We start from the raw sequence: 23803 nt of genomic DNA, 5'->3' as shown, positions 1-23803 counted from the left end.
ATGTAATGCAAGTGGGAGGAGGAGGAGGGCATTTAAAATATGCGTTAAATACACTATACACATATATCGTTTGTATATATACACATATATATATTGTATTTGTAATTGCGATTTGCAAGCTTTTTTGTTGTATTTGCTGTTTTTACTTTTTTCTTATTTTTGTTTTCATTTTTATTTTTATTTTTGTTGCTTGTGGTTTTTGTTCACTTTATGACACTGGCTTTGAATTTGCAAGTGCATGCAGTTGTTGTTGTTGTTGTGGATTTTTAATTCATTTTATGATTTTCGGTTTTCGATTTAATTGCTCGCTCTCTATCAGCAGCTGCAGCTGTATATACTATATGTAACTGTGTAACGGCATCTGTTGCACCAAACAGCGTCTCTAACAGCAGCAACAGCAGCAGTGGTTGCAGTTGTGGTAGCAGTAGTAGTAGTAGTAGTAGTAGATTATCTCATTCTCATTGGCTTAACGCAAATGTAATTAAATTCAATAAATTCATTTTTAATAAAACGTTTATTAATTAAAGAATTAATTTACTATGAATGAAATCGTTTTAAAGCATGATTAAATAACAACAAATCGGTAGCAAAAAAGGTAGAAACGTTTTTGAATTTGGTGAATAATGGGTGGGCGTAGTTGTTGTAGTGTTGGTAGTGGTAGAGTAGTGGTTAAAAATGAGAGGCAAGATGAAAGGCAAATGTGCTGTGATCTTTGTGAGAGATGAACACACACAAAGCACACAGTGTGAAAGGAGAAGAAGAGAGTAGAAAAAAATTCGTAACGGTATTGGAGTGTGAGACAATTTTGATGCACAAATTTCGACTAGAGATCACAAGGTAGTAGCTACACCAAAAATGCGTACGAAATTTTAAAGAATTTTACGATCAAAAGAAATAGTAGACTTTAGTAATAAAAATAGTAAATGGCAAAAATAATGCAAACAAAAATGGTTTGTGAGTTAATAGTGCTGTTAAGAAATTGGTCTACAATGAGTAATGAGAGCGCCAAAAGAGAAATGTAAAATTAAAAATATGAGAAAAAAAAAAATGTGAAAAAGATGAAATAACAATTAAAAAAATAATAATTATCAGAAAAAATAATAATTAATAAAAAAAATATAGAAATTAAAAAAAAATATAAATAAAAAATAAAAAAAAAAATTATAATAAATATCCGAGTAAAAATCCAAAAAGCAAATCAAAAATAAACCAAAAATCCAACTTACGAATGCATGTATGGCTAAATGAAAATAAAAATCATATTAAAAAATGTGTACAAATGAAACCATTTTTCATGTAAAACATAAAAAATCAAAATAAAAATAAAAAAATTAAAAAAATATAATTAAGAATGCAAAATAAATAAAATTTTTTTAAAACAAAAATATTGTTCAAAAATAGTTTTAGAACTAAAAATAAAACAATTTTAAAATAAAATATATAATTAAGAATGAAAAATAAATAAAATGTTTATAAAATAAAACAGCTCAAAAAAAGATTTAGAAATAAAAAATAAAAATTTTAAAGAATTTTAAAAATAAAACTAAGAAATATGTGGCATTCAAAGAAATACACCGAATCATTAAGCAAAAACCAAAAAAGTTGCAAAGCAATGTGAGTGTTAAAATAAACCAAAAAGGATTGTTAAAAGGTTGTTCTTGTTAAATTTGTATAATTTCAACTGGAGGTTATTTATCTCTCTATATCTGTTAATGGTTAAATTTGAATTTGCGTGGACTTTCACTTACCTAGCAAAACTTTTGAAGGCCGCACTTTGCGGATTTATACAAAGTGGTACGCGTCCCGTTTGCAGTTGCTCCGCTATGAATTTGTGCATTTCCTCTGTAAGAGACATATGGGTGAGATTAATAAGAGGAACAAAGAAACACACAACAATTCAAATAAAATACAAAAAAAACCAAAAATAAAAAATATACAAAAAAAAATATTGAAAAAACAATAATTGAGAGAAAAAGCTAAAGTTAAAAAAATAAATAAAATAAACAAAAAAAATAAATTAAAAAAATTAAAAAAATATTAGATATAAAATAAAACATATTAATTATTTTTATATATGTATGTACTACATAAATTCTTATATTTTAAATATACAGACGTAATTTTGACAATGTGCCAAAAAGTATGCAACAGCTATAAAATATATTTTTTGTTCATACAAATTTATCAAAAATATTTAGCACTCTCAGCATTTTTTTTAAATTTAATTCAAACAAGTAAGGAAGGGCTAAGTTCGGGTGTAACCGAATATTTTATACTCTCGCAATTTATTTATTTAACTTTATTTATATTATATAATACACAATTTGACCCACATATTCGTCATATATATTGTATAAAGTCCATTGAAAGTTGGAATCCATAATATTAGATTAAAAGCACCGAGGTCCTCATGTTCGATACATGGGGCCTTGAAAACCTATTGTCCGATTTTGGCGATTTTTAGAATGGGGCTCCCACACTATAAACGTAGTATTTGTGCAAAGTTCTGCACCGATATCATCACTAGTGCTTACATTATATATTGTAAAGTAACCGATTCAGATCGTCTTCAAAGTTCTGGTATATAGGAAGTAGGCGCGGTTGTGAAGCGATCCGGCTTCACAACATATTATTGGGAGGTAAGGAAACTATTACAAACCAAGTTTCATTGAAATCGGTCGAGTAGTTCCTGAGATATGGTTTTTGACCCATAAGTGGGCGACGCCACGCCCATTTTCCATTTTGTAAAAAAATCTAAGTGCAGCTTTCATCTGCCATTTCTTATGTGAAATTTAGTGTTTCTGACGTTTTTCGTTAATGAGTTAACCCACTTTTAGTAATTTTCAACCTAACTTTTGTATGGGAGGTGGGCGTGGTTATTATCCGATTTCTTTCATTTTTGGACTGTATTAGGAAGTGGCTAAAAAAAACGACTGCAGAAAGTTTGGTTTATAGAGCTCTATTGGTTTGCGAGATATGTACAAAAAACTTAGTAGGGGGCTGGGCCACGCCCACTTCCCCAAAAAGATTAGATCAAAATATGCCCCTTCATAGTGCGATCCTTCATACCAAATTTTATTTCCATGGCTTTATTTATGGCTTAGTTATGGCACTTTATGTGTTTTCGGTTTTCGCTATTTTGTGGGCGTGGCAGTGGTCCGATCATTTTCGAAAGCAACCTTCCTATGGTGCCAAGAAATAAGTGTGCCAAGTTTCATCAAGATATCTTATCTTTTACTCAAGTTACAGCTTGCACAGACGGACGGACGGACAGACAGACATTCGGATTTGAACTCCACTCTTCACCCCGATCACTTTGGTATATATAACCCTATATCTGACTCGTTTAGTTTTGGGTGTTACAAACAACCGTTATGTGAACAAAACTATAATACTCTCTTTAGTAACATTTGTTGCGAGAGTATAAAAATACAGTAAATGATATTTGCCTAACTGTAGAGAGATTTCTAAATAGTACGGAAAATAATTTTAAAACTATCTTTTTTAGAACTCGTAAAGTGTCTTGGAATAATAGTATAATGAAAATAATATATCAAAACTGTATTAAATTCGTCAGACATTATCCCTTTTTATGGCTCTAACGTCATCTTAATTTCACTCGCTCCGAAAAGTAGGCAACCATTTTATTACTGTTTTCTCACTAACATATCGTATATAGCGGAAGGCAAACCAGATGTGAACTATTGTAATAATCAATAAAGGAAATGCAATAAATACTAGTGTATTGCCTACATTTAGGCGTCAGTGCACCTTTTAAATATGATCGCTACTTCATATAACCTTAGGATTTTTCTCCAAATAATTTTGAGGAAAGCTGCGGAACTGACATTGCTTGGCCGGATACAAATCCGAGTTCGCTCTCGTTATGTAGAACTGACTGTCGTGGAATGATATAACCATAGGCCTTTATGTAGGGCTATCTTAATACTTCGCGGAACCTAATATATGCTACACTTTTTAATTTTCTTGTTTGGAAGCCTATCAACTGACAAAAATATTTCTAATGCTTTTACTCTACTTCATTTTCAATAATACACTACTGGATACAATTGGATTCAACGTTACCTTTGACCTGCTGCACCGATGTCAATTTACGCTCCCACAGATCGTCGAATGGCTGCCCAGCTGATGGCTCAAAATCGGCCGTATATTGGCGCATGCCGGCCGAGGTAGTGAAACAGCATTTGCACATGCACGAGTGATAGCGTAGACGACCCTCATCCAGATATGGATGCGCCAGAGCATCCGTCACGGTGATGCGCTTATCCTGCACGGTGAAATAAAAAATTGATTAGAAGAATGCGTTATCTACAATAACTATAATACTCACCGGATCGAAGACAAGCATTTGACACAGCAGATGCACCGCCTCGTGCGTCGCATGCGAACTGAGCGTGTACAACGCCGAAAATGATGGCAGCTTGGGTGCGCGGCGCAACATGTGTGAACGAGCGCCATCGCAGGCGTGACGCATATCCTCCATAGAGGGTGTGCCCAACAGCTCGGTGATCAGCTCCAGCTGTTGCACGGGATTCTGTGCCTGAAAGAGAATGCGACGACCGAGCAGTTCGCCGAAAATGCAACCTACCGACCAAACATCCACCGCCGACGAGTAGTGGCGGGCGCCCATTAAAATCTCCGGTGCACGATAGTATTGTGTGACCACCTCTTGTGTCATATGTTTGGCCTGATCGGGCTCTTCGACGCGCGCCAAACCAAAATCACATATTTTCAGCACACAATTCGAATTGACCAACAGATTGCCGGGCTTGATGTCACGATGGAGGATGCGCGCCGAATGCAGATACTTGAGACCGCGCAATATTTGGTAGAGGAACACTTTAATGTGATCGGCGGAGAGATGTTGTGGCGAGACGATTATCTTATGGAGATCTGACTGTAGTAGTTCGGTTATCACATATCTATATGGCGGGAGGAGAGAGTGTACATAGTGACGAGTTGAGGAAAGCCGATGAGCGTGTATTACGAGGAAAAATTACAAAAATTTAAAAAATTCTAAATATATACAAACATACATACAAAAAATATTAAATATATTAAGAAAGTTTGAACTTGTGTACATTTTTTAATAACTGCTGGCATTTCTGGGTACGCCTTCTTCCGCAATTGTTGACTTAGAAAACTTGCCGATTTAGGGCACTTACAATTGCCCATCAAACTGTACTGTGTAAATACGAAGTTCAGCAGAAAGTGCGCCGCACAATGAGTGAGCGAGTGAATACGGCAAACTTTTTCAATTAAATCGCATTGATTTTATCCATTTGCTTTGATGTTGACTCGCTGTGTTAGCAACTTTTGGGCCGCCAACTTTCACAGCTTTCTACTTGAACACGCGCATTTGACTCCCAAGAGCCTTGAGCTGCAAACCGCAAAATTACCACAAAAGTGACTGTGGGAAATTTAATTTCCCCATTAGCATTTCGCTAGCATACACCGAGAAAGAGAGAGAGAAAGAGGGAGACTGACTCAAGTCAGCAGCAGCTTTGGCTTAATCTTCAATGAATTCTAATTAAATGAAATAAAAATGTGCGAGCGCATTCTAAATTTTCATTCATTTGCACGAGTATTGTGCCGCAACGTAAAACCACCGCTACAAAAACACATGCAAACAATGTCAACGCGTGTGCACTCAATCGCCTGTTGCAGCAATGTCCTTCTGTAACAACAACAACAGTTGGCGTGTGGCGCATAGCACTGCATTTTAGTTGCCCCTAAAAGCAGGCAACACTTCGCTACACAGCTAAGGTGAATTGCTCGGAGGCAGCAATGTGCTCGTGTGTTGCAGATTGATGGCTCGGTTGGTTCGGTTGTGCCGATCTGCCTTATTGCCATAATATATATTGTGCTTGTGGAGGGCAGGAGGTTGAAATATAAACGAAAGACAAAGACAAAAACTTCTTAATAAAAGATAAAAGTATAGACTAAATACAGCCAAAGCTATGCCGTAAAACTTTTAATGGGGCGCAATTTCATTTCGGCATAAAAGTTACAAACTCTGATTTTATACACCCATTAAAATGCGCCAGATAAAGTTACAACTACTATGAGTGATTTACTGTGGAGTTTTATTTAAATTAAATTGAGTTGGGTACTAAAAATAGATACTTAGTTGATTTGCGGAATATATGCGAAATAATAAAAACACAATAAAAACTGTGTCGTCATAGCTTCCAATAAGTCTTGATTTTGAATTGTACATAGATAGAGAAATATAAAGAAAACGTTGCCTACATTTTGGCTGATTTCATAAAAATGGTTAAATAAATGATGGTTAATTGGAAAAATAAGATAAAATGCATACGTTACTGGAGGATTTTAGTCTTCTAGATATTTATGCAATTTTTTCAAATATAAATTTTATTGTTTTTGAGCACAACACAACCTGGGTGACTAAATTTTGAAGAAATTAGCAAATATAAATGAATTTAAGGGGTTATATGGGTTTCGTGGATTCAAAAAATCGATTTTTTGTTTTTTTTGGCTTATTATATTTCTACATCACAAGTCGATCCGAATAATAGTTTCGTAGATACAGCCTTTGGAAAGTGTGCACTCCAAGTCAAGTACTATTGTTATTCAAAACTTTAAACGCTTTTTTCAAAGTCGGTTGTCAAATTTTCTCGCAAACTACTCAACTGATCTTGATGAAATTTTGAACAGGTGTTCGAGATACAATTTACTCGTGCTTGGACGAAGGATTTTTTCTTTTTTCAATTATAATAATAAAAATAAAATGTCAAGCAAATTTGATCGAAATTCTTTATTTTTGGAAAAATGTCTGCCAAAATTCCAATTCTCACTTTTTTGTCTTTCCTTCGTTCAAGCACGAGTTTATGGTCTTACCTAAAACACATATTTTTGTTTTTTCATTTTGGTTGATCCTGTCAGGAGTTATGCTGACAACGCGGACGCACCTTTTTTCCGAGGGATCAACGGAAATGACGTTGCAATGGAGTAGCTTTTATTTTTTGAAAATTTCAGAAATTATTCATTAAATATGTATCTATAAGACAGAAAAAAGTTTGAATTAAATAAAGTTAAAAAATAGGACATTTTTTACGCGACAAAACCCATGTAACCCCTCAAGTGGGATCCATAAAAATGTAACCCAGTAAACATTTTTCTTGAGATGTCCCAATAGAGAAGTTATGAGAAACTTTCGCAATCTTTAAGGGAAAATAGTAGGACTGCTGTAATGATGAATTGCTTAAAATTCAGAGTATCACCAAGCATTGTCGGAAGTCTATTAGAACTTTGCAAAAGTTTTTCGAAATATTTTTTCTAAACTCTATATATAATGAGATATGCGAAAAACTCAAGGTATGAATTCATTTCACTTTTATATTGACCCACATTGTTGTTGTAGCAGCATTGTATTACCCAAATAGTTTAGAGTCAAGTTGATCGTCCTGAGTCGAATATAAATATATGATAATACTGACAGTCGTGGGAATTGAACATTTTTTATGAGTTTGAGGCTTCTTTGATTGAATTGCCTTACATTCACAATTAACGAAAAAGAAATGTAAAAGCAGTTTGTAATTGAAAATATTATAATTACGGTACTTTCGAATGTTGGACTGAGTGCTGCACTGCCACTTCGCTTGCAGCTATGCCATTGATTAAAGCGGTAAACTAGTTAACCAACTTGCATTTCCGGTGCGAATGCGAATACATTTCTACACCATAAATATTGTGGCAAAGTAGACATTTGTTTTTCTTTTTGGTTGGTGTGTACTGTTTTTTAGCAGGAAGACTTAATTGATGGCGCAGCTTTTACTTCTACGAATGTTATGCAATCGTTGTTTTTGTTTTTACTTATGATTCTCATAATTATTTCTGCAATTTGCAATTTTACAATTATTTGCATTTGTGACTTGCACTAAAGAAGACAGTTATGCATTGCTGCTTTCAGCTATTCTTCTACTTTCTCTTAATATTCTTTGTATTGTTTGTATGTATGCATTTCGTGCGACTATATAGATAGTCTTCTCATGATTATTATCGTTATTATTGTTTTTTTTGTTTTTGTTTGAAAAGGATACATTTCTTGGAAGAAATCCAAATGAGGTGGTTGTAAAATGTCCAATGCTGAGAGTACCTGCAAATAGAAGAAGAAGACAAATTGTATTTTAATGAGTTGTATTTAAGGTGAGTTACAAAGTACAAAAGCGGAAATCATAATTATAAATAATGTCATAACGAGGAGGAGCATAAAATACGAAACAAAATTAATTGTTTTCCATTATTAATTAGAGCTGGTCTTGTATTTTGTTGAAAACCAAATAGAGCGTGAGTTACAAAGGTATGTTCGTTCAACCGAACTTTAACGAACTTTAAGTCTGAAAGCGTTCATTGTTCAAGAGTAATTGCATATTCTACGAAGTTTAGCTTTAGAGACAAAATGGAAATTTTTAGAATATTTTTTTATTCCTCTTTAATTTTTTTAAGCTAGCTTTATGATATTATAATTTTATGACAAAAGCGTTTCAGAACTAATTGAGTTCATTAGTGAATTTTTCCATTATACTGTTATAATAAATGCGTTTCAGACCTTAATTGAGTCCATTAGTGAATTTTTCCTAATAGAGTGTGTATAATCTTTTCTGACAGCAATAATGCCTCGACTCGACCTCCTATAAAGCAATAAAGCCTCACAAATTTCTTAAATGAAAAAACTAAAATTGTTATTATGTAATCAGCAGTTGTCAGTAAAATGTCAAATTATGCTCATAATGCGCTCAGTTGGCATTGCAATACAATTTGCCCCAACCAACGATTAAATTGAGCACAAAAGATAAATACTAATCGCCAGAAATTCTCATTCTCATTTTTATTATTTTACTTTTATTTAAAATCAATAAAATCGAATTGGCAGCTTGACCTACTTCAGATGAGTTTACAAGCATTTTGGAGCAAAGGCTATGAATTTGACATTAAGCGGAATAATAGTGGCAATTGTACCCCACAGCGAGCGCTGGAATTGAAATAGAGCTGTGAAACGCCACAAACGAGAGTTGAACAAAAAAAAAAGGAAGATAAACACATTTAACCCCGGAGCCACAAGCAGCCAAAGATATCAACAAAGGAAATAAACATTAAAGACTCGTCAAGTTTTATAAACTTCGCGTCGGTAAATGTCAATAAAGTCGCAAATATTGCTTCAACTTGCCGCGCATAATTGCTGGCAATCAACAACTGTAAGTGTGTCTGTAGTGGTGATGCTAGTGGTGGTCGCATTTGGTAGTTATAAGTTGGCAGTGGCCAAGAACCTTCCACTCGTTTTTGCTAGTGTTGTCATAAAAATCACCCTTGAAGGCAGCCGCGCACAGAATGTTGCAAGCGAGCGCGATGTTGCAAGGAATGCTCGATGTTGTGGCAATGCGGCTAAGCAGAACAACGACAAGCGCGCAAAATGTAATGATTACAAAAAAAAAACTCAACAAAAAACAACAACAACAACAAAAAGAAGCTGGAGGAAAAATCAAAGAGATTTCGAGCGAGTTGTTTGTTTTGTTGGTGTCGTTGTGCGCTACAAAACATTAATGGGCAGCACCGGCAAAGGCAAACAAAAACTAACTGACTCACCAACAACTAAGCAGCTGTATAAGTGACTGACTATAAATACTAGTAGCTAACTAACTGCAAACTAATACATTTATACAAACATACATATTAAAAACAAATATATTCAATGTATATTTTCAAGCGCTTAGCATCCGCATGACAAAGTGACTGACTGACTGCCTGCTAGCTGGCGGGTGGATCAACGAACCGAACGCACCGCTCCGCCCGCTCAGCTCAGCTGCGAGCGTTTGCCAGTGATGAACGCTGATTTATTTCGCTCGAAGGCTGAGATGATGCGGAGGCAGACAAAACGATGAAGAGATGAAGACATAAAAACAAAGCGAGGCAGAAGCAAAACAAATACATAAAATTAAATGGAAGTTGCCACAAAAAGCAGCAACAAAGCGAAATTTGCGATGAGAACAGCAACAACAACAACAAAAAAGTGCGCAAATATCGCAACCTAACACCGCCAACAGCAACAAAGTCACAATGGCGATAGCAATAATGGCACAAAAACAAAAAAAAAAAAACAACAAAGAAGAAAAAACAACAACAACGCTCACAGCAATGTCAGCAGCGAAAATGAGCAAAAACAATGCAACAAAGTGACAGTGCGCTATCAGTGGCAATGGCAATAGCAATATCAACCAATAGCAGCAGCAGCAACAACAGCAACCAGTAAACAACGAGCTGCACCACAACCAACAGTCAGTCAGTCAGTGAGTAAATAAACAGACGAAGAACTTTTGGCAGTCGCTGTTTGTATGTATGTCAGTGTGTGTGTGTGTGTGAGAACAACAGCGCAAATGTCATTGCAACAATCACAACAACAACAATAATAAGAACAACAACTGACAATGATGACAGCAAACAAACAGCAGCACACAGCACGTAAAAGAACAATGAACCGCCGACTGGCCACTGGCTGCCCGATTGCTGCAACATTATCTATCGGTTTGGTAGCTGGTCGTTGGCGTTATTTTCATGCAATTTCGTTATGCCACACTTATTTTATTTTAGGTTATTTATTTCTTTATTTATTTTTAAACATTTTCAGAACACTCCTCTTGGTTTAAATGAAGTCATTGTTGGATTTCAGCATTCAGCAGTCCACTTGAAGTTCTTAGATGCTCTCACAATGGTTGGTTAAATTTTAGATTTTTTTAAATTTTTTTTTTCAGTTTATTTTGCCATCTGGCAATATTGCGCAAGTCCAAATGGCAATTGTGGTAGCAGCTGTTGAACTTTTATTGTAACTTTTAGGTAAAAAAATGAACTGTGCTTTTTTTCAAACATTAACGAGCTCAATTAAAAACCTTTTGGTGAAGCTGAAATTATTATTATATTTTGACAGCAAATTTTATTTTACTCAAATTTTCTTTTTTTAATTATTAATAAATAAATATTTTTCTCTATTTTTAATTGATATCTAACAATATTGACTTTGAATTTTCTATCGAAAGTATCACTCTTTCGCAATATCTTCAACATATCTAATTCCTTAATGTAATATCACGTATACCTTTAGTTTTTGAATTTATATTGTTTTAAGATAAGATCGGCCACTAATCCGGTAAATAAATAGTATATAGTATAATCAAACCGATTGAATTTGTTAAATATACATATTTAAATGTGTATACGAATCAATTCACTCCGAAACAATATGATAATACTTTACCTTAAAGATAGTTATAGCAGTAGAAGATACATACGAGATATTTAAAATGCTATTGCTGGACCAAAAGGTAACAGTTTGGGACACGGATTTCTAAGTATGAAGAAACCATACTTTAGTAATTTTTTTCAAAAACAAAAAAATAAAAGCCGTTGATAGAAATTGACATCGATTGATATTGTCTTTACGAAAAGGTGTGGAAAAGAACTTGGATGGTTACTAATGTCAAGGGGATAGCGCACCATTTCTCATTGCGAATTCAACTTAGTTTCATTAATTGAAGATTCCTGGTTGCATTATGCAAGAAGAAGTGACGACCTACCGAGATGGTCAAAAAAGTATGTTTTAAATTATTCAATACCAATATAAAGATGGTGCACCCGAAGAGAAACAAATAGCAATATTCTTTGTCAAACTTGTCTCGATTATCTATACTACTACAGTAAAACCTGTCTAAGCTGGACACCTGCGGTTCGGCACTTTTTGTCCAAGTTAAGCGAGTGTCCAAATTATTAGGGTATTGTAAAGAGGAACGATTTATATGTATGTTTGTAATGAATAAACTCAAAAACTACTGTGCCGATTTGAAAAATTCTTTCACCATTGGAAAGCTACATTCACGCCGAGTAACATAGGCTATATTTATTGCTAGAATCACAACTTTCTGGAAATGGGTCCCAGGTGAATATATTAAAAATACTCCGTGATGGAGAATCTCAATCTGAAACTGAAAATTGTCTTGCAGAGCGCGTGGGTGTGTGTAAAAATTACAACTTCTGAAATGTTTGTTTAAACCCGTGCGAAGCCGGAGCTGTCGGCTAGTCATCAATATTTTCGTTTCTAGGTTCTAAAGTTTTCAAGAAATTCTATCAATATTCTTCGAAATATATTCGAAAAAAATAATTCGTTATTTCCACATTTGTATTTTACTCTTAACAATTTCAGTTTCAACGCTGGTGTAAACATACATCAATGCAAAAAGTTAATAATCCGTCTAATAAGCCGCAATTTATGCCGCAGGGATGATTATATATCCACGTTTACCACTTGCATGTAACGAAACCAAAGTAGCATTGTTAAATGTTGCAAGTAAAAAAAGTGAAGAAGCAAAGAACAAGAAGGAGAAGAGGAGGAGGAGGCATTCAACGGCGAAAACGTAAAACAATGAAAAGAGCAATTATATTTAAACGGATAAAAACACAAACGGCGGCAACACAATTCGCACGCAGCTAAGGTGTTGAGCAACAATTAAGTCTTACAGTTGTTGTAGTTGTAGTTGCAGTAGTAATGGAAGTGGAAGAAGAGCACTACACAGCCGAAGGCGCAGCAAAACCTAAGGATAAAGCCAGCAGTGCGAGGCAAAACAAATAAATGTACTTTCACACACACGATCACATACTGACACATTTTGCTGTTATAAGCAAACTATAATGCAACTCTGGAACTCGCAGACTCGTGTGTATGCCCGCAAAGCCATAAAGGAGTTAATGTTAGACATAATTTTTTGCTCGACTGGTGTGGCGCGTAATACCCACATATCTCGGTGTATGTGTGGTTTCAGTGATTCGCGTGTTTGCTGTTGTTTTTGTTTGCATTTTTTGTTTTGAGTCGCCAGGAAGTTTTGCGAACTATACTCAGCAGTAATAATGCATGTGGCATACCTTTAGTTACGACTATTAAGCGGCTTTGCTATATTTTATGAGTCTATTGACTCGGGGAGTAAGAAAATGTATATGTAGTTGTATAATATATAGAGTTGCCACATGTTCAAATTAAAAAAAAAACATATCTCTATATAATTATGTTGTTATATTATTGTTGTTGAAAGTATGCTACTGAACGTAAAAACAATAGTGGCTTATACTATATGTGTAGCCGAAAGTGGTCGTAAATGAACTAGTTGAAAAACTGGTTATAAGTATAGCTGGTTATGTACTAGTACTTAATAAACTAGTAGTTAAGAACTAGTAACAATTAAACTAGTTCATAATTATTTATTTACTTTTTTAATTATATTGACATTTTTTTATACAATTTGACAAAAATATCTATTTTATAATGTTCTCTGAAAGATTTTAAAATTTTTAATTTTTTTCTAAAAAACATTACAAATAGTGGCATCAGTGCTTTACCAATTGTAAAGAAAAAAACATTCTAATGTTGCAGACACATGTGAGATTTCTTATGTTGCGCACTCTGCTTAAGAAATATGTGCAACGGCGACGCATGCACTTTTGGTTGCTGATGGCTACTGGAGTCTTGTGCAAACTTACTTGGGGCCAACTGCTAGAATGAGCGCAGGCACTTAAAGCTGTTCGCACAACAATAAAACTTCCTCACCTGGTGCCTTGTAATTTGGTGACTCAACAAATTTTTAGATGCAACATAAGGCCATCTGTGCGACAAAGAAGAGCAACAAATGTACTTAAATGCATATATACAAGAGTATATAAGTAATAGTGTACACATGAGAGTTCTTGTATGTATATATGGTCTATAAGAATAATATTTGTGGCAACAGCAGCAACAAAAGCTGCCGACAGTGCAACTTGCATGGCTTTACGTGTGGGTGTGTTTCTTTTGCTGATTCCTTAAATATTTGGTGGCTTAAATTAGAGTTAAGCAGTAGAGTGGCCACAGAAATTTTACAGTTACAGTTAAAATAGAGGAGTAAAAATTTTAAAATAAAAATAAAAAATATTAAATAGTGAAATAAAATTAAAATATATGTTTTTATAAAATATAAATATAAAAAAAATATATTGCGTAATAAATTAAAAATCAAAAATAATAAAAGCATAAATACGTTTTTAACAATTAATAAATTGTTTATGATTTTTTTGAAATTTTTTTCAATAATATTTCATTCGCAAAACTAATTGCCTTCCATTGTTGTATCAAGTCCAATTACAAACTCTAATTTTTTTTACACACAACAAGCAATTTAACGCCTTTTTTATGAATTTTTTTGTTAGAAATAAACATATTCGCATTTGATGCGCTTTAGTGGCAAATTCTTGTACGCGCTCAGTATACATAACTCAGTTGCGCATGCGCATAATCGCCTGCACCTTGACACATACTCACTTTGACCATTCCGCTCATATTTTATTTCATCCACTAAAGTACTCATGTGCATATATACATATATGGCAATTGTGTCAATGGTTACTTAATTAAAAAATGTATGATTTGTTGCTGTTTTTTCGAGGTTTCAAGGCATAAGAAATTAATAATTTTTAGTATGCGCTTGAAAATTCGTAATGCATTCTGAAGCTAAGGCCAATTTGTGAGAATTTTCAGCAGCTGTTCAGTTGGTTGATGGATTACGATTTCAAATATGTAGAAAATGGTTTTAAAGTTGGATTATTGAAATGACTTAGAATGCAATTATGGTAGATCTAGATTGAGGGAAACAAAAAAATTCCGTTATATGTTATTTGTCAGAAAAAATATATTTAATATTATCCTTACATCTATCTCAAGAATTTCATATTTCACTCAGTATTCGAATTTTTCACGATTCCGGAGAGTTAAAATGGTATCAAGTTATAGTTTTAGTTTGATCATATTACTTTTAATATCTGAAAAACACATTTAAAATCATTTACATTTTCTGGATATTTCACGAAAGTTTATTTTTTTGTTGTTTTTATAGCATTTTTAGTCTTGAAGTCCTTCAAATAAAATTGCTTGTTTTTGATTTCGTGGAATAGAAATTAGATGTTTTGTATAACTTTGTGTAAACAACCCCTCTTTAATCAAAGTGGAGTAATCTGTTCCCAAAATAATGAAATAATTAAGACTTTCCGGAAATTTCACAAAGTTGGCACTCAGAAAGCTTACCAACCAAAGTTTCTTCATAATTAAGTACATGTAGTATTTCTAACAACAACTTCCATGAATGGAGCTATCTAACATAGAGATATGAGCATAACATGAGAGAGCAAACCATGAGCTTACATATATAGATATATTAAACTGACATAACATAATTTTAGATAAGCAAGTGAGTGTTTTCTGCTGCCAAGCGATGTGCTGGTCTTAAGCCACTTTAAACAGTAGTTGTAGAACAAATGTGCTGACAAGGTTGATGTGTATGCTAACTCGCAGCCAACTGTTTTTTAACAACAACAAACTAGACTGTCTTCTTATCTACATCTTACATATGTTATATGCACAAAACAAACTATGAAAATAACTAAAAGTGTCGCAAGCAATTGGCCAAAACATGCAACGCCAACAAAACGTGGTATCAACATATACATATGTATAACTTGTTTATATGTATATAATGTCACATATGTATATAGATCCATATATGTAAGACAGACAAACCGACTGCCATGGTGATTTGATTTTAGTGAGAGATTTCAACAGAAAAGTCCTTGAGAAGAACACAAAGTTTTGTCAACAACATCATCACTAACATAGCAACAACAACAACGGCTGTAAAATAAATCAAAAACTAAAGACAAAAACATTAGAATAGAAGAGCCAACAACTAAAATGTCATCAAAGTACAAACAACAAATGCCAGCAAATGGCTGAGGATGGCTTAAAAATTAATTTTTTTGCTTTTTTTTGTTGCTACAAATAGCTGTCATTGTTGGCATATGCAGGCGCAGACAAAATATGGAAAACATACCTGATATGTGTGAGGGAGTGCGCAAAAAAAAAAAAGAATAAATACAGTTGTGGGCGAAAAAATAGAAATCAATTTATTCTGTCTAGATTTTTATAAATGGCACTAGAGAATTTCAGTGTTTTCTAAAAGCTCTATACAAACAATCGCTTGACCCGCAAGTTAGTTAAATATGACGACAATTTGGGACATTTTCCACCTAACTGAATGCTAAAGAATTCCCTTTATGACTATAGGTAAAATCCATATCATTTTTTAATTTAAAAGATATACATATATAACTATATATAGAGTCATATTTTAATTTAGAATTACGTCAAACACGAAACCATTCAGTCGTTCCCAGAATTGCCTCAGACTTTACATGTTAAGTTTCTTGAAATGAGTGGAGATTCAAAAGATAAATTATTTAAATCTAGACTGGAACTCATCTAAAAGAGTATAATGATCCTACAAATCTTAAAGAACTTAATCAATTTTTTGATCCTAGGAAGTTAATCCGACCTTATGATGCTGATATTTAGTTCATCTAAACCAATTGGACCTATATTCATATTCATATTAGGACACTACAAAGCTGTCAAAGATCCATCCACTTCTTACAAAAGATCCATAAAATATCAAGATAGTTTTCACGCATTGTATTCGATTTTTGGGAACAGGATAGAATCACAGAAAACCAAAACTGGCGATTACTGGTTATTCCGGTAATATTATCAGAATTTAAATGTCAAGTATCAAGCAACCGTACGCGTCGATGGTATTCTAGATACTATAGATGGTATACTAGATGTTCCGAAGGACTTAGTTCCCTTTTACAAGGTGTATTTAAATCAATTCGAACGGATAATTTTGCCATTTTCTATGTAGTTGTATATATTTCTAAATATCTATTTTTATTCGTCAAAAATGGGTCCTGAAGTTCTTGAGTTATGAGAAGTGTAAATAACTAGACTTTATTTATAACTACATGTATGTACTGCAAAGCTTTGATAGGACACCTATGTATGTATATAGTTGAACTCTAAACTAACTGAAGACAAAGTCATGAATTTTTCAGGAGTTTAGCTTTTTTATAGACAGAAGTTATAAGCAACATACACACATTTTATTTGGTTTCAATAAACTTTGTTGGCGCACAAACGAATCTAAAAAAGGTGTAGACACAAGGGTTGCCAACTAAAGTTGTAAAAAAGAAATCAAAACAAATATTTATACACAGGTAAGTTTATTAGTTATGAGTTGTGGCGACTAGAGACCGATTGGTAACGACAGTCCCTCTTGGCGCCTAAAGTAAAACTATAAAACTGTAACTGTGTACAATTGTTTCTACAAAGAAAAAAAAACTTAATTTTTTTTCTACTTTTACTAATTTGAATAACACTAAGAACTGGGCGTTACCAAACCTGAGAGGCAGACGAGCGAACAAAATACAGTACATAGACATTACATAGGTATTTACAATAAAAAGCAATCATGTTTAGATTCAATTACAAGCATACAAACACACGAACATACAGGCTTACGAAGTTTGACTATGCCGTTTCAGCTGACCAAACCGACGTCTGTGTCCAACAACAAAACAGCAAAAAAGGAAGCAAGCAAGTCAAGTCAGTCAACTAACTAACTGTCCACTCGCCGTGCCGTTCGTTCGTTTGCCCTTCGCTCGCATAGAGTTTACTGATTTCTGCACGCTAACGAAAAAGTTAACCAACCATGCACGGATACCGTACAAATATGCAGACTTAATTAACCTTTTTTGTGACCCCCTAACATAAGACGCAAGGTGACAGAGTGGCGTACTGCAAAGTGGTCAAACAGCGGCGGGAAAAGAGTGCGCATGAAGAAGTAGAGGATGGTGTAGAGGGAATGTAGTGACGAGAGAATGCGTGAAGTAGTCTTTAAAGAAAAAACAAGTGAAGTTTGGCGGAAAAGGAAAAGAAACAGGTTGTAAGTTGTGCCATGTAACTAGAAGTAGACACCTTAACATGTAAATTATTTTAGGTCTGATGTTTTTTGTGATCACTTGAAATTACAAATGTAGCGTGTATGAAAAATGTGAGGCATCACTACAATCTCAAAAAAATACCAAAAAAAAAAAAAAGGAAATACAAAATTAGTGACATGCCTTGTCACATAAGCTGTTATGGGGCTGTCACTGGTTTCTTCGGTGGATACTTTGTATGTGATAATCCGGCTACAAGACATTCAGTGTAAAGTCCCTACACTGCTAATTTAGCTTAATGTTTCGTCAAGAAAAAATGGATGTCCGGTGTTTAACCCTTTTGCTGGAATATACTAATGTATGTATATGGACAAGTTTGGCAATGAAGGATATGGAGAATAAAAAAATTAAAAAGATTTTGCTACCTGAGGAGAGATTAGTAGTACGTTGTATTTGGATGAACAAATAAAAAATCTAGCCTTTGACAATCATTTTGAGAAGATCTGATCTGACAACCGGATTTTTCTGTTACAAGCTTTTAGTTTCATTTAAGGAAGTTATGAACATTGTCTTGATACATATATCGCATTAAATAGAAGAAGCTCGATTAACTAAATGATTGTTTCAAGAAACAACCTACGTCTTCATTTAAAAATTTAAATATCAGCACTATTAAGAAATCTAAGGAATAAGCGGAAGTTCATTTGATCCTCCACATAGATATTTGAAACATTTTTGAATGTATATTGTTAGTCAAAGTTACGTGGTTATGACATGTGTTAAGGTTTCAGTTTACTATCACCCCGACAAATGCAGAACCAAAGATTTTTCTTACGAAATAAGGTAAAGATCTAGATTTAAGAAGCGGAAACCAATATACATAGATATATTTGCCATAGCAAAACAAATATTCGCTTAAGTGAGGTGGTGGTGCGGGTTTTATGGTAATCCAAGAAAGAGGGGATCCCAAAGATCGTTTGTCGACTTCCAGCGACGATTGAATTTTAAGGAAATATTGTTTTTATACCAAACTTGCTCGGATACTGCCACTATAGGGAGATATCAAAGAATAAAACTAGCATAGCATTAGTCTTCGCTTTAGGCTGTGAAGTAGTGGGTTCTAGAAAGAACATAGGAAAAAACGTTTCGGTAGTTTCACATTTTTTTAATGGTTTTAGACTTCATTTCGGTTCCTACAATTGAGGATTCTCATGAGACATAGTAATTGTTTACTACGTTACGTTTTTGGGCCAAGAAATAGCAGATTGGAGGGAGTGTGAAACTTAGGATAATACTTCTTCTTTTGTTTTATGTTGTTGTTGTTGTTGTAGCGGTTACCCATGCCTGCCTGAAACGACAAGCCTAGCCTAATTATCATCGAAGTCGTCTAACAGGAGGCCCAGGAAATGAGCAGTTTCAATAGGGTCGGACCAAAGCGAAAGGAGTGTTAGATGAGTAGGGTTAAGGGGGTATGCAAAGAGGTGGTTAGTGTAATGCGGGTCGTTTAGTGTCTTTGCATGCAGGACATATGTTGAGTATGTCAGGGTCTACTCTGGATAGGTAGGAGTTTAGTCTGCTACAATATCCATAACGAAGTTGGGCAATTCCCAATCCCTACAACAGCCGGTTCTACGTTACACCTGGATTGACTCGGATTTTCGGATTATTTCGGCGACACAGAACTTTCAGGATCGGTTAGTTATAGTCTAAGACTGTCATCAATTGAGCAACACCTTGCAGCAGGGTTGCTCTCTATCCTTTTGATCGGCGCTGGCGTTGAGCCAAACCTGGGGCCAAGGAAATATTTCTGCTGCGTATGCGCCAAAAGGCTCCATCCAAATTCCACCTCGGTTAGGTGTTACACATGCAATGGATGGACCCAACTTAAGACCTGTTCTGGCCTTTAGACCCATAGGGAGTGGACCACAAGTTATGTGGCGCCATGCTGCCAACGCACAACCGCGACAACTACCTCTACGGGAGTGCAATGAGCACCAAGTTTAAGCACTGCGTCGCCACCCATTGCGAGTGACCAAGATAGGACCTTAACGGTCCTCGGGAGCTCTAGGCAGCGTGACTCCCAGCCTGATCAGACCCATCCCCAACCTTCTGTTGTTTTATATTTCGTAATGGTTTTAGACTACATTTCGGTCTAAGAATTGGCGGGTTCAGACATAATCAGGAGAAGATGAAATATTTTTTCCATATTTATATTCGATTCGGCATCGAAGGTTGTCGACTGGACATCCTACTTCCTACTCTAAGGCTGTCACTTTAGTATAGACCTTACTTGAGTGAATTTCCTTTAGAGTCAGTTCAAGAAACTCGATTGTTTTAACCCAATTAACGCGTTATTAAACAATTATTTAACCAAATAAGCCAGCAATCGATTGAGTCACTTACTACCACAGGCATATAAGCCCATGTAATAAATGTATTGCCAATCAAATGTCAAATCCGACACACCACTCAGACGGGGTTAACAATGAATATTGATGAATGTGACAGCGGACATATAACGAATACAACAAATTTATAGAAAAAATCACGCGCCGAGACAGATAATAAAATTGTAAATTTTATAAAATGCAAACAGCTGCGATTAAAATTATTACAACAATAACGGGAACAAAGGCAACAATTACATTGACAAACTGCTGTAATGACAGTGCGCAATTGCACAAAATAATCGACATTTGAACGACTTGTGAGTGAAGTGGGAAGAGGGGTTGAGGAGGTAGGCGAACAAAGCGATCAATGTTGCATGCCACACAGACAATTAATTTGGTGTCAATGAAATGCATGTAAAATGCGAAATATATAGGTATGCAGTTACTTGCAACAAAGGCAGCAATGGCTACTGCAGAGGAGGGGGGAGAGGGTTGGTAGTTGTGTTGGTAAGACGTCAAAGTGTAATGAACAGTTATCACGGGCTGCAATATTAAAAGCATGCGATACAAATGCATAGTGCGAGTCTTAGTTGCAGCGGCAGTGGCAGTGGCAGTTGCATTCACATTTGCATTTGCATGTGCCGCACGTGCAACACGCTCGGTGCGCAAAATTTCAATTTCGTCGTTTTGCTTTGTGTTTGTCGCTGCTGCTGGTCCTTTGTTGTGTTAAATGTGCGCGGTTGTAATTTAAGCGCACGAAAATTGTTGCGTCAAAAACGTTGACAACATGCAACGAATCGGCTTTTATTAATATTTGTTTTCGCCAACCGCCAACAACAGCAACCGCACGCTTGCAGTTTGTTTACTTTGTAATTTGCCGATTTTCAGAAATTTTACATTTTTATTAAAAACGAGCGTAGAAACAGAAAAAAGTATAGCCTTTTGTTGTTTTTGTTGTAGTTTTTCCAGCTTTTGGGTCAATCAATGGGCGCACGTGTCGCGCACACTAGTTGACCCCCCAACAGCCTGCTGACTGCTGCCACCAAAGTGCTCCGATGCAAAAATAAAATTGCAACAATAACATTTGGCACAGCAAACGAATACCGTTATGCGCTAGTGCGAATTAGGCTAAAAGCGCCGTTCGGAAATGTTGCTAGCGGCCAACACGAAGTGCATAACAAAAGAAAATAGCAAAAACAACAATAAAATAAAAGCGAAACTTGCAAATGCTTGGTTGGATTTCAGTTTTGCAGGAGGGGGAACTGCCGTTATTTTCCGCACAAATGCACCTAATTGCAACAAAGCATTGCACTACATAAGTGTCTGTGTGTGTGTGTGTTTGTTTGCGTGGGCGGTTTTGTGGTGGTTCCGCGGTTGCAGTCACATTATTGGGTAATCATGTTTGTAATGCAAATATTCACACTTACTACCCACATACGCTCAATGTGCGCCTCTGTGTGTGTGTGTGTGTGTGTTAGTGTGTGTGGTGTTCAGCTGGCGCTGAATGGCCGTCGCATTTGACAGTTGACCAAGCAGTGGGGGCACAATTGTCAGGCTATTGCATAATGAAATGCAATTTTACTGTGCATTTTTGCTGTAATTCGTTGAATGTAGTGTTATTGTATTGCAGTTTCATTAGACAATTATATTTTTGGATTTGAATTTTTAAAAATCTGAAGGAAAATAAAACATATATTTTTCATAATCTGCTGTTATTGCGTTCCGTACAATTTTATTGGCGCTTAGATGGAAATTATTAAACTACTGAGCGCTTTATTATTATTATTGGTGATGTTACCTATATATACTATACATATCTATAAATAAGAATCCGAAAACAAATTTTGTTATTTTTAAGAATTTTTGAAAGGGATTTAAACAAAATTTGTCATCGAAAAGATCGAAGAAGGCAAGTTAATTTAAAATTCGCGCTAAAATAACTGGAAATGTGGCACAACCAATTCAGAATAAACAACAACAAAATATACTAGAAAAAGAGCTCAATAAATATACTCATATCCCCATTATGGCGACTGTCCTATGTATAGTAGCTAAAAGGCAACCGTGTATCAAATTATTTTTAGCGACAGATTACTTTTCATAAGCAACTGAGGAGCTAAGCCTGTAGTACTGGCATATTATCATCGTCTTCAAATATATATGTAAATATTATAAGAAGTGTACTTAATATACTGTTATAGTAGTAATTGCTAGTATACTCAATATTATATATAATAGTTGCCTTACATAATGGCAGAATAGTCTTTATCATTTGAGTAAAATAAATTGAAGCTTAATATATTTTTCTATAGACAATTTTTCTAGAGGAGAAAATTCCAAATTTTTATCAGTTTCATATTATACGATCCGGTCGAGATTCGAATTAGGATAGTTTTTCGTGATTCCAATAATTAAATATAGTCAATAAAAATACTATCCTTTTAAAATAAATTTGTTGTTTTAAAGGTCCCAAGGTTGGCAGAAATCACCCGCTGAACCCTCCGCGAGGGTGCCGGCTGGTAATAGACACCACAGTGCCGCATCTGAGGAAGGGTCCAAACGGTAATGGACTGCCCCTTCCACAGTTGTGGGGTATCTAGCTAAGGTACGATTCCATCGTTGAGTGTTTCTTGCTCCTCAATAGCACAGCATTTGGTGATGTAGTCGTATCATGGTGTAGTCGTACGTTGGGGGTAAAACCAAGGGCTGGATCAAGGTGTCATGCGACCCGCGCCGAGGATCAACCTGCCTGGGTGCCCTCAAATAGCCCAGTCTTGAACGGAGCTTACGGATACCCTCCGTAATAAGAAAGCCTTGCTTGCGTAGCGGGGGCTATGCGCAAGTGGACATAGATTCCCCTACACTCGTGGGTCCAATTATGAGCACAACTAAAGAAGCAATAGAAAAACCAAGGGAGTCCTAGGTGCGTCGTTAGACAACCACTTAACCTAACCTAACCTAAAGGTCCCAAAGTGATAACTTTGATGATCAGCAAAATCCTAAAACCATTTATTATTAAGAGTTAGTGAATTTCATGATATGTTAGATACATTTACTCTTTCGTTTAGTATTTCACTCTATTTAGTGTGTGTTTCAACAGTAATTAAAAAATTTAAGCGTCTTCGAAACGTTTATGCATTTTCAAAAGAATAATAAATATGAGCGTTTGACCTTTTGTGGACGAGAATGAATTTTTGTAAATTTAAGGCTTTTTTTGTATAAAAACGGTTACAAATGTCCATGAGCCTCAGCCGCACTTTTCTTGGAATTAGAAAAGAAAAGCAAAATTGCCCGCAAATGTCGAGAATTCGGCTCAAAAAGTGACATTTTCAGTTGAGACTAAGTTTGGGACGCAAACAGATCTTTACAAATATTTTGTTGGCTTAATGTTGACACAAATGTCCAAGATCGATATAAAACGATTTAATCGATCACTGCTTGAACCTAGAGACATCTATTGGAATTTTTTTTTGCCGAGACATTAAATCATGAGTAAAAACAAGTATACTCTACTTTTTCAAAGTTCGACTCCA

The 23803-nt window shown here is 35.1% G+C and overlaps 1 protein-coding gene across 4 annotated transcripts in view; it reads right to left on the bottom strand.

The window, feature by feature from the left end:
* LOC105221101 (serine/threonine-protein kinase NLK2) overlaps positions 1-23803 on the bottom strand; it is a 229718-nt gene that overhangs the window by 11282 nt on the left and 194633 nt on the right. For 3 of the 4 annotated variants that reach the window (XM_054229393.1, XM_054229392.1, XM_011197792.3), the window contains exons 4-7: positions 8088-8143; positions 4352-4943; positions 4087-4288; positions 1749-1842 (exon numbers count right to left, since the gene is read on the bottom strand). In XM_054229393.1, the coding sequence (XP_054085368.1) occupies positions 1749-1842; positions 4087-4288; positions 4352-4943; positions 8088-8143 (944 nt within the window). Of the gene's footprint in view, positions 1-7; positions 466-1748; positions 1843-4086; positions 4289-4351; positions 4944-8087; positions 8144-23803 lie in introns of those variants that run through there. The other variant, XM_011197791.3, reaches the window with a different exon arrangement.

Source organism: Zeugodacus cucurbitae, chromosome 4, assembly GCF_028554725.1.
Source record: "Zeugodacus cucurbitae isolate PBARC_wt_2022May chromosome 4, idZeuCucr1.2, whole genome shotgun sequence".
NCBI classification, from domain to species: Eukaryota; Metazoa; Arthropoda; class Insecta; order Diptera; family Tephritidae; genus Zeugodacus; species Zeugodacus cucurbitae.
Note: the sequence above shows the minus strand (reverse complement) of the source record. Positions and strands in the feature narration are given on the sequence as shown.